This window comes from Euprymna scolopes, chromosome 39, assembly GCF_053919585.1.
Source record: "Euprymna scolopes isolate OS-2025 chromosome 39, ASM5391958v1, whole genome shotgun sequence".
In the NCBI taxonomy this organism is placed as follows: Eukaryota; Metazoa; Mollusca; class Cephalopoda; order Sepiida; family Sepiolidae; genus Euprymna; species Euprymna scolopes.
The window spans coordinates 30784282-30797466 of NC_136520.1; the positions used below are offsets into that span (position 1 = coordinate 30784282).

Below are 13185 nucleotides of genomic sequence, written 5' to 3' on the forward strand. Positions count from 1 at the left end.
GCTCTACCAAACTCCTCCGACAATTTTAGGTCTAAACACTTGAAATTTTAGATATAGGTCCCTTGGACATGAATCTAACATAATAACTTGATTTGAGCCCAAAACAATAAATGTCATAATAGGGGTCAAAGTTTTAAAAATTGACTGCTTTTTTTTTTTTTTTGCTCAACATACACCTCCAAATACCCGGGCAACGCCGAGCTGAAATGCTAGTATGCTGATAATTTTGTTATTGTTTTTAATTAGTGATAGTAACAGCATGAGAATGTCGCTGTTGTAGTAAAATTCACTTACCTAAGTGATCAAAAGTTTTGCTTCTTTGCGTGCAAATACCTGCAGTAAGTCATCTCTTTTGACGGGCACAACAACCTCTTGAAATTCAATGGTTTTTACTTTTAGATATTTTTAACCTTGAACTATATATATATATATATATATATATATAAAAAGGCTTCCTTCAATCTTGACAGACTATGTATACCCACTGTAAGGGTGCCTGCGCATGAAATTTTTGTGGCAAGAGTTGCGCATACCCCAACCACACCTCTCTTGAGTCACACATTGTTGAATACCAATGGCAAGTGGAGGTTCAGGACGACTGGAAACAATGCCGAGATAAGCGGAAAGCACATACAGTGCCTAGAATTCCCAAATGGTCACCCATCGGGTACTAGCCAGGCTCAACGTTGCTTAATTTTGGTGATCTGAGGAGAACTGGTGTGTCAACATGATTATGCCGTACATAATAATAGAGCACTCTGCTGGAATCTTTTTCTCCCAAAACAATATAATTATATATATAAACTTAGTTATATTTTGAGGGGAAAAAGGGATTCAAGCAGTGTACAATTCCGAAAATAAGAGCACATTTTTTATATTTTTATTTACAGAAAGTTTAGATGAGATGAGTATTGGCTTGATATGGGTATCTAAAACGGTCCCTTATTATCAGGTTTGAAACCAACTGTACCGATGACTTATCTCATTTAAACTTTCTGTAAATAATATATATTAATTATTTGTTTATGTATGCTAAAACTTAAAAAAGACGCTTGTATATATGTATGCATATCTGTAAGTATAGAATAAAAAGGAAGATCTAAAATTCAAGAATCTATCTCAACATTTCGCCCAACTGTTAAAGGCTTTATATCAAGAGTGAAGTCAAAAAAGTTTTCAAAGATGAGAACTTCTACAGGGCAAAACCTTCATGAAAATTCAGATAACTCTGATATTTGTGAAATTTTAATAATAGGTATTAAACTCTCCAAATTTCAGTTGGGATATTTTGAAGAGTTTTTAGGGAACATAATGCGGACAATAACCTCCCGTTTGAAAATTCAAATATTTAAGATTTGCATTGAATTTGATCCATAGTCATTAGACAAAATTTCCTGAAATTCAGTTTCTTCTTAAGAAAGCTTAAGCTTGAGTTAAAAATTTTAGAGATTTACTAGAATTAAAATTGTGTCATGAATTTTTATCAAAACTGGATTTGGTTGTTTTTGTTTTATGGCATATCAACCCATTTCAGGTTATTTAATGCTGAATCCAGTGATTTTGAAGAAAAAATTGTTAATAGAATATATTTGATTTTTTTCAAGTAAGTTTCTATTTAACCCATAGTTGGGACCCTAAAGGTACTACCACTCTGGATTAGAGTGGACCTGAGAGCAATGGCAATTAAGGGGTGGCTCCACACTCTTCAAAGTCCGCAAGCTGGGGCGTCACCATCGGATATATTTTAAGGTCATATCCAGGACCATCCAAACTGGAATAAGGATTCTAAATGTAAGGTTTAATAGTATTATATCTTGATTTTAATTTTCATGAAGTGGTGTAAAACTCTTGTTTTGGAAATTCATTTTACCCATTCTGAGGCTGATATTATTCTAGCTATATATATATAAAATTCCTACACACACACATATATATATATATATATGTGTGTGTAGGAATTTTATACGTGCTAAGGATGCCATAACGGCAAGTTTACCTAGTGAGCAATCAGCAATAGAACCTTCAGAATGTAAGAGAATATACAATTATTTTCACAGTCAGACAACGTCGCAGCTCACAAGAACCATGACAGACAACAAGCCGGAAGCCCGAGACTCGAGTTTCGCTCTCATTTGGGCTCATCAGTTGGACACATCCAAACACGGGATTCGAAACCTGAACCTCTTGCATTGCGAGGCGAGCACTCTGCCAACTGAGCAAATCGCCACACACAAGAAAGTCTATTAACTAACACAGATCAAGCAAATCACAGCGAAATCGACAGTGGAATGTACCTACTTCATCTCAAACACGGGATGTGGTCATCACGATGTCTCACTAATATGTCATCTATATATATATATATATATATATATATAGATAGGCAGCATTTTTTTCTATGGCATATTTCATTAAATAAAATACTTTTTTACCACTTAATTCTATTTTCGATCCTTTCAAAAAAAAAAAACTTTATAAATTGTTCAAAACCAGTTAGATTAATTTATCCCTGACGATGAATCTTGAGGGATTGGAAAGTACTTGGACTTATGATAAGTATGGTGACTACATCAGCCAGTTCCCGCCAGAAGTGAAGACTGTTATTTGGAAGTTGGAAAGAATCGAAAATAGAATTAATAGACAAAAATCGTATATTTTATTTAATGAAATATGCTCTCTCTCTCTCTCTGTCTCTGTCTCTGTCTCTCTCTCTCTCTCTCTCTCTCTCTATATATATATATATATATATATATATATATATATATATATATATATATATATATATATATATATATATAATCAAGTGCATCGTAATAATTTCATAATCAAACAGGGATCTAATATAACACACAATGCAAATATTCTTTGAATTTGTTTCAGATTTATGTGATTATGCCCATTTCTTTTTTTTTTTATACTTATTTTTCAGAAAAAAATAAGTGCTGAAAATATTTAAAATTGACATAATAATTATATGACTGTTTCTGCACTACGAAACAGCTGTTGTCAAAGAAATGGACCTTTTGACACGGTGAAAGAAATAAATGATAAAATCAATAACACCTTGGAATTTGTAATATGGCTGTTTTTTTCATGTAATTTGTATATGCTCTGCAGTTAAGTATAACATATCGAGCTTCATAAATAAAAAGATTGGTATAAATAAAGCGTGAAATATAATTGAAAAGCATATTTTTCCCATAAACATATCTTTCTCTCTCTCTCTCTACATATAGATATATATGTGTTTGTGTGTGTGTTTATGTATTTAAGCAACATTCTTTCATTTAAGCAAACATTGTTAAAAATAACAGAATGCTGCTTAATTAATTTTTTTATATGTTCGATTTTTCTAATAATTATTTTTGTATTACAATGAAAATTAATGCATGCTTTATGTCTATCCTGGACGTTTTCAGTTCTTCATCGAATCACCTTCAAGTGACACAAACAACTAAAAAAAAAAAAAGAAAAACCGAAGAAAAGAGAATTTCAAAAGCCTACAAGAACGCCAAAAGAACAAAACTCGTTATTTCCATTAGCAATTTAAATTCTGTCACGTCAGAATTAGCATCAGATGATCGCCATTGTATTACGTTAAACATTTTAAAATGTTGTAACTGGTTTATTAAATAATATTATTAATTGTGGATTTCTATGTTTTATTAAAGACTAGCTTGGGTGCCCGGTGTTGCCCAGGAAAGCGAGAATTACATAACAGATGTAGAGGATGAAGATAGAGCAAGGTCTACATTAAAAAGGAGGGAAGAACAGATGCAAGAGTGGCATAGACCTTCCAGAATAACCAGAAGGAATGCAAGGTCAAATCAGTGCATCAAACCTCACAGATTTAGAGAGGTGTATCATGGTATGCAAACGAGATATCTAAATAAATAGAGCAGACCTCAGACATTGGGTACCGATGTAATCATGAGACTTGATACACGATTAATGCAGCACAACAAATAACTTTCCTTTTTTCTTTTTATCTTTCAGTGGCGACAAAATGTGGATAGCAATGGCCGCCGTTATTATTATAAGGAGGGCTCTGACGAGTCATGCTGGGATCTCCCTGTGGTAAAATAAAAATTAATTCTTTTTTTTTTTTTTTCTTTTAAATCTGTTCGTTTGTATTAGCTTGTTTTTCATTACAGTGAATTTTTTCATGGAAATCACTCCAGATAAGGCTATGAAGCCACTTGATATAAGAAGCTACTAAGAACAAAAAAAGATTATCGCAAAGTCAGCAGATATCTAATGACCTTAGTCTTAAAAAAAAAAAAACAAGCCTATAGGTAGATGGAAAATAATCAGTAGGTATAGGAATCTGGCATCAAAACAGTGAATTGATGGAGACCACTAGACTAACAAATGAAACGAGCTGGAATAAAGGAAGCAGGGAATACATCAGCTAATTCTGAAGAACACATATCATAATAGTACTTCTAGAAAATACTGAGACTAGCAACATCATATCTGTGGAAAAGAAGGTGCACAAAAGAAATGGTGGCACCAATAAGATAGCAGATATGTTTCTGCGTCTTATCAAGCAACCTTAAATGGAACACATATTCATCAGTTCAAATATGACAACAGTACTCCATATATGGTCTGATAGTAGACTCGTAGAGATAGACAATAGTCTAGTGAGAGTGTTTGGAGCAATAGAGAGAACTGACTTTACGAGAAACAGAAATAGAAAATAGCCTCAAGTGGGAGAGTGTTCGGAGCAACAGTAAGAACTGACTTTATGAGAATTAGAAAGATCAGTGGATGTATGTACTTCAAAAAAGATTTGATGAGAAAGAAAGACTAAGAAGTTTCAGAGTCGATTTCACCTCTCAAGCAAAGCCATCCATGAGAATAGTAAGAAAAGGGACACACCTACGATTGAAAGACACGAATTGAGTCTTAACAGGATTAAAAAGAGCAAGACATTTTGTACCCCAATGAAAAATAGTCATACTTTAGCTCTCCTTTCATTCTTGAGAGATAATGGGTACCTCCGTGTAAAGATGCCTACACAGGAAGTCTATGGTAAAACAAGAGTTGCATAATCCCCAACTGCATTAGTAGAATTGTTGAGATTAAAACACTTGTTGGAGATAGCCATTTTGTTTCATCTGGCGGGGTTTTTGTGAGATGAAGAAGGAAATATAGTCATCAAATTTCATTTAAAAAGACAAACATTGTCGTACATATAGAAGCCGTACCTCCTCTGTATTTTTTTTATTTTCTTCTTTTTTATCAATTTTTTCAGCAGATTACTATCAAATGGACATTAATCTACCAGATAATAACATTTAAAAAAAAAATTTTAAGTCAATATTTAAATATTTGTATGGGGTGCTCAGTTTCTAATGCAATGTTCTAGTAAATCGATCACCCTTTTTAGAACCACTCAACGGTTTCAGGCCACATTTCGCGAACTTAGTCTTTTTTAAGCAGTTTAGACTTTTTTGGAGATTATTTTAAAAAGTGGAATTAAAAAAAAAAGGCTAAATTCGCGAAATTCTGACTAAAAATGTCGAGTGGTTCCAAAAATGGGTGATTGATTTATTAGAATGTTGCATTAGAAACCGAGCACCCCCTTTAAATATTGACTTAGAAAAAAAAATGTTTTTTATAATCTAGTAGATTAGTGTTCATTTAATAATAATCTGTTGAAAAAAAATGAAAATAAAAAAAATACAGGGAGGGGGGGGGGCTGCTTCCATAAGTGCACTCAAATATTTTCTCAATTATTAAGTCAACTTTATTTAACAGTTTCATCAACATAAAATGGGAACCAGAAGGAGTTAGTCACATAAGAATATTAGATAGCAAGACAAGTTGGTTCAGATGGCATGTCTTAGAGAAAAAGAATTGAATTCAAGTTTTTAATCTAATAATTTAAGTTAATAATTAACAAGACTACGTATTTCTCATCTCACCAAGTTATGGCAAGAGGCAAGAGGGACAAGGTGGTATCTTATATTTCTGAATTTTTGAGATGAGGATTGGTTATTCATATTACCGTATATACTTGTGTATAAGTTGAATTTCTGAGCGACGATTTTAAGGTTATTTTTTGGGGGTCGACTTATGCATAGGTAATGTTTTTAGAAATGTTGTTAAAGAATGACTCGGCGCTCAATCATAACATAGAAAACACCATTTTTTTGTGCACTCGATGTAATCCTAGTAATTAATCACACTCCTTCTGAACTCCACTACTGCAGTATGTTTGCCAGCACATGCGCGGTTTTTCAGTTGGAGGCTTAATAATAATTGGAATAGCTTTCGCAATGTTCACTCTCTAGACGTGGCTATAGGCCTAAGTTCGGTATGACGTATTGAGAGATACAACCAAAACATGAAAATGACACTCTGAAGAATCCAAATAATACAAATGTGGCATCTGTTCACATTAGCATCTCGGCTGGAGCTGTACATATTACGTACAAAATCAAGTTGGGTGGAAATAAGCAAAGACAAGCATGCATAGAAATGTTCTAATCGTGTTGTATTATTACGTGAGTTTTGACATGCCCGTGTTAGCAAACCGAATCACTACACAAAACATTACATGTAAATACATGAGAAAAAATAGATCCTAACCATGTAACTGATACGGCATGTACAAGATTCACTTTAACAAATCATTAGGAAATTTAGAAAACAACTGCTAGGCATAAGGGGTCGTAATGTTGGCTATATTTATTTTAAATCCAAGATGCTGGAATCAATGACGATAAACGGGGAAATATTTGTGTTATTTAAGTATTTTTTTTCCTTCTTCTAGATTAGTTGCATAACCGAGGCTTGAAGGTCTAGTCTACCCTGCTATTTAATCTGTAATTGAGGGCAGAATATGTGGATTCATACTTTCCTCAAAAGTATTAGTGAAACTGATGCAGTAATGTTAAATATCGTGTAAGTATAAGTTGAGAATAACAATAAATATATATATATATATATATATATATATGTATATAGTTGAGAATAACAATAAATGGAGTTGAATTGGGGGTTGAATTAGTGTACTTAGATGTCAGTCTGATCTTTTGTGTGCTAGAAATAGATGTGATGTTACATGGATCAGCGAGAGAGAATGAGGAAGAGAAGCTGTTAGTTCACTTGTAGCACACACATGTGAACTTGAGATATGATTAAGCAGTAATTATTGACCTCCTTCCTGCTCCACTGGTCAATTATTTGGAATAAAACAAAGCAAATAAACCTCTTCTTGTCTTCAACCATTCTCTTGGTCCTTATTTTTGAGGTATGAACCAACTTATTTGTAGGCAGTGTTTCCACAGATGGACAAGATTATGGTAAGGGATGTATACCAAAGCAAACAACCAGCAAGGTATGTTATGAATAGGGCTATGACAACCGCATATTCTTTTCATTGTTTTGACTCTCTAGTGTGTATCCGTTGATATCTTATACACTGTTATATAGAGTGATGTGGTTCTCGGTTGATTAACTGTGTCTAACTGTGTCGGATATGTACTTGAGAGTTAAAACAATGAAAAGAATATGCTGTTGTCATAGCCCTAGTTATGAACGTTCATTGATTGTGACTTGTAAAACATAAGAAATCCCCTAAGAGGGGAAGTATATGTAACAGTAGAACCCCACAGAACTCAAATCCTGCACTACAAATTCCTAATCTATGTCTGTATCCTCTGCAATGCCCATTAAACTTTTAAAAACAAAAAAAAATATTAACTTGTATTTTGAAAATTTAACAATAAATAAAACTGTTAGAAGGCCATACATACAATGTAAATATTTATTTTCATTTTTGTCTTAAATTTTTCGGGAATCAATTCCTGCATCAAGTGTTTTATTTATATTACCATTTTTTTTTTAGTGAGTTGTCACAAAATGGTTACTAATATGAAACATCTCCCGTCTTTGATGAAGGAATATATTATAAAGAAATATATTTGTTACAGCTTATAATGGCTACATTTCAAAGCTGTTTCAAAGAACTTTTTCATTTTTAAAATCTAAAATGTTTGAATTGATTTTTTTTTTAAATTTTTGTTTGCTTTATGAGACTGAGACACAAATTCAAATAATACTGTCTGTCTATTTTGGTGTTTTTACTTTTTCTAGACTAATTGCTCAATTAAGGCTTGAGAGTCTAGTTTACCCTACTATTTAATTTATAGCTGAAGGGAGGATATATGAATTCATACTCCCCCTCCCAATGCCATGAATCAATCCATGGCAATTGCCTTTCCAAATGTTCACCAATCTGGTACTGACCCAGCTCATCGTTGCTTAACTTCAGTGATCTGGCAAGAAACATGTGTCAACGTGATTGTGCTGTATATATATCAGTTATTACAAAAATATTTTTACTTCAATTAGGTCTTAGAAATCAACTGAGGCTAATAAATTTGTGCAAAGTTACATCTATAAATAAATTTTCATTTTCTAAAACATTTTTGAGACATGTTTAAGCAGGATGCCCCCCCCCCAAGTAAATGTGGTATTATAGTGACTGAGATGATTCTAGCTAAGAGTAGCCGGGGCAAATTTTTTTACTTTATATAAAGGACTAGCGAGGGGTACCCGGCGTTGCCCGGGTGTTTTTCGGGGTATGTGAAAAAATCCGAAAATGTGAAAAAAAAACGAAGCCTTCATGACGCGCAGTTGGAAAATAGTAAAGTGTTTAAAAAAAAAAAAGTGCGCGTTTTTGAGTGACGTGACGGCGATAGATATTCAGCAGTTACGATTTTGTGCGGGACACTTTTGAATAAATCGGTTTGTTTGTTTTTAAAAACCCGCTCCCTGTTTATTAGGAGGAGCAAAATGAAAGCTACAGTCTGATATGAGGAAGTCGACATTGAACAAACGTTACTTAGCTCTCTTGAGACAACTGGCTTTCGGCCTGTGGTTAGAGTCGAGTTTCGCTTTTTTTTATACCGAAAACCGAATGTAACGCGTGCCGATGTGGGAAATGTGGAATAATTAACGTTTGAAAGTCAATAAAATTAAATAGACAGGCGAGCTCCGTGGATAACTCTGAGATATTACAATTTATAGATGATATAAAAAGTTTTAAGAAGTTGTGAAGCGAGCAAGCGCTTCTTTGAAAGAAGCCTTTTGTGGACATTGAGGAAAAGCGTACATACATACACACATACATTTTCGCTTTTATATATATAGATGACCAACAACTTTCATTTTCCCACTTTTTTGATGGCTTTGCACCTTATATATATATATATATATATATATATATATATATATATATATATATATATATATATATATATATTGTGATACATTTATTAAAATTTATAATTTATTATTTTATTGATTTTTAGCCGAGAGGAGATATATTTTCAGTATATTTTATTTACTGTATCACTTTTTTGCGCCAAAAAGATCAATTCTCATCTGCTCGTTCACATTTTGTAAACAAAACAGAAAAAAAGGGGAGGAGGAGGCCTGCGAGCAGGAGGAGAAGGAAGAGACAGGGGTACTGTGAACGAAAGGTGGAAGAGGAAGAAAGCTTATAGACGAGAAAAAGAGGAGAGAGAAAAGATAGAGAGAAATAAACCATATATAGAGAGAGATAAACTGTATAGAGAAAGAGAGAGATAGACCGTAAAGAGAGAAGGGACTGAAAAAAGTTGTCAACAGTCAGTGGAGCTTCGTGCTTCAAAGTGACAAGACGTAAGTCAGCGAAGGTCGGGGTGGTGAAGCCAGCGAAAGGCGACAGCAGTGTGGTAGCAGCGTCGCGGAGGTAAATATCAATGACACAAGCCGATGTTGGCGGCGACGGTAAAAATCTGTTTTGATCGGCGTTAGAATATTGACTGAAGAAAAAAATGAACCCAGCGAAGGAAGGATCAAAGGAGCAGCGAAATATTTACTATAAATCAAGGGCTTCGATGAGCTTCAGAAACAAATACTTGGAGCAATTAACACACGCGCGTAATGAAATCTAAACAATCCGAAGGACAGAAGTACGAAAACTAACCTGCACGCACATAATCAAATGTAAACAATTTGCAGAAAAGAAATATATATATATATATATATATATATATATATATATATATATATATATATATATATATAAAAAGAGACAAAAGAAAGGTCACATTTCAAAGGACATTCAGTGAGTTTTTCAACCAAAACTTTCATTTCTCCAACATCTCTCTCTTACCCTAGAACCTGTATCTAATTGAGCAGACGATTTCTTGTTTTATGTGAACATTGACTGTTGATATATTTTCTCTCGGTAGAATTTGAATCACTAAATAATTTCAATTAGTTAGGTATATTTAATTTTCTTTTCTTTTCTTGAATTTTATTTTATTTTTATATAAATAAAAGTTTGTTAATTTTTCGACGATACTTGTCCTCTTTATTTCTTATGTGATTTCGTTGTCCAGTACATTTCATTTTATTATTGTCTTCGAGACGGTTATCCCATTCCCATAACAACACATTATCAAGGAACCTGGGAAACTTTATTTTTTTTAAATATTTTGTTACGTCACCCATCTCTACCGTCCCCAGTAGGACTGGGATATGTCGTAACAATATATATATATATATATATATATATATATATATTACATTGTAGTAAATAAATAATTCAAAGTAAAGTATATGTTCTGTCCTTGGTCAGTGAAGGAGAGATCTTTCTAGATTGAGGCAGTTTTTGTCTTAATCCAAAGTGCCCCTATTTGGTGAGTTGGATCTAATAAGAATTATCTCCCCTTACACTTTTTAAGTCATTTTTTAAAATCGTCTCCATTGAAATAATTTTTTTTTTTTACCAAAATACTTATTTCCTGGAAAGAAACTAAAGTGAATTACACTTTTTTTTGTGCAAATAACACATATATTTGAAATATAGAGTATAGACACAGCACTCTCCCTCGACACTAGCGCCCAAGTACATGTATTTGGTAACTTTAATGTTCACCACAAAAACTGGCTTGGATTCTCTACTCACACAGATGCAGCGGGCAGCACAACACATAGTTTTGCTATATCTCACTCCCTATCACAAATGGTTACGTTTCCAACCCGTTTCCCTGACCAGCAAGAACAACAAGCATCACTTCTAGATCTGTTTCTGACTACACTTCCCGAGGATTGTAACAACAAATGCTGACAGCCCACTCGGGAACGCTGACCATGCAGTGATAATGGTAGAAATCGCCTTAAATTCTAGACCCAAAACTGAAGAGCCAGTGCTCAAAACAACGAGATATTATAAAAAGGCTGACTGGGAAGCCATCAGAGATCTTATCAGAGATGCCCCATGGGGAAATATTTTTTCTCTTCCTGCTGAACAGTGCGCAAATGAGACCACTGAATGGTTCAAAACAGCAATGGAAGCACATGTTCCCATGCGGAAATTTTATAGCAAGCCCCACTCTCCCCAATGGTTTACTTCGACTTGCTCAACTGCCATTGCTCAAAGGCAGCATGCATACCGCAGATTTAACCGACATAAGTCCAGTTCAAACAAACAGATGTACATAGAAGCTAGAAATAACGTTAAGAAAGAAATAGCGACAGCGAAGAGAGAATTTACTGAAACCACTAAAAAACGCATCGAAGCACAAAAATTAGGAAATCGTGACTTCTGGAAAAACTACAAGAGTGTAGTAAATAATGGGCAATGAATAATTCCCCCACTAACCAACAATCACGAGGTTGTTTGCTCAGCAACCGACAAAGCTAATATGCTTGCCAGCCGGTTTGCCTCGAACTCTACACTGGACCCTTCCAACAACCCCCTGCCTGACTTTCCTTTGCGGACAGACGCCACGCTAGACAATCTAAAAATCACCCCTGCTCAGGTACATGCTATCATAAAAAATCTTGACACTTCAAAAGCATGTGGACCTGATCTCATCCCAGCTGTGCTATTAAAAAAGTGCTCAGCCGAAGTAGCTCCAGTTCTCTCCAAACTCTACAACAAATGCCTTAATGAATCATGCTTTCCGGGCTGTTGGAAAACCACTTCTGTGGTACCAATATTCAAGAATTCTGGCGAAAGAACTGACCCATCAAATTATGGCCCCATTAGCCTCCTCCCACTTTTTGCCAAAATATTTGAGACCATAATTAACCATGCTCTAGATGCTAAACTCCTGACTGACAAACAATATGGATTTAGACAAGCCCGTTCCACAGCTGACATCCTCACTGTAATCTCTGAACGTATATACCATTTACTGGACAAAGCGGGGGAGGGCAGAGTGGTAGCTCTAAATATATCTAAGGCTTTTGACAGAGTATGGCACAAGGGTCTCCTCAGGAAAATTAAATCATACGGTATCACTGGTAGAATACTTAGCATAATTAAATCCTTCTTAGATAAGAGAAAAATCCAGGTGGTCCTCGACGGTCAAACATCTAAACAGTGTGATATAAATGCGGGAGTGCCTCAGGGGTCTATTCTTGGACCTCTATTGTTCCTGATATTTATTAATGACCTCCCCGACAAAACTGCCTCTGAGATGGGTATATATGCTGATGACACTACACTCTATAACAGACATGACAGGAAAACAAATGAACACATATCTAAAGAAATGGCAAAAACACTAGAGGATGACCTCCAATCTGTAGTGGAATGGGGACATAAATGGTTGGTCACATTCAATGCTGCCAAGCCTAAACTGGTTTCCTTCAATAACTACAAGAAACCTTCTCTGCCACCAATAGCAATGGCCAGTGACTGCCTGCCTGAGAGTACATCTTTCAAACTGCTTGGCCTAACGTTCACAGGAAACATGAGCTGGAACAATTATATTGAAAACATTCTACCGTGCTAGAAAACTACTGACACCTGAAAATATCCTGTATCTCTATAAGGCCACCATTCGCCCATGTATGGAGTATTGTTGTCACATCTGGGCTGGTGCGTCTACTATTAGTCTCTCGCTCCTAGACAAGGTTAAAAAAAGAGTCGCCAATCTGATAGGCCCTGAACTGGCATCTAAGCTTCAGCCTCTGTCCCATCGACGAAACGTTGTATCCCTCTGCTTGTTCTACAAGTATTTTAATGGTGAATGCTCTGACGAACTGCAGACACTTGTGCCCCCACGATGCAGACACCCTTGACAAACCCGACAGGCAGCTAAATCCCACCCCCACACAGTAGAAATCCCTAGATGTAAAAGATCTTTCTACTCCAGTAGTTTCTTT

General features: G+C 34.9%; 1 protein-coding gene across 9 annotated transcripts in view; it reads left to right on the forward strand.

Annotated features, from left to right (window-relative positions):
• LOC145263697 (rho GTPase-activating protein 12-like) overlaps positions 1-13185 on the forward strand; it is a 451066-nt gene that overhangs the window by 301473 nt on the left and 136408 nt on the right. For all 9 annotated transcript variants that reach the window (XM_080120640.1, XM_080120644.1, XM_080120638.1 and 6 more), the window contains one exon: positions 3997-4077. In XM_080120640.1, coding sequence (XP_079976766.1) covers positions 3997-4077 — 81 coding nt within the window. The remainder of the gene's footprint in view (positions 1-3996; positions 4078-13185) is intronic.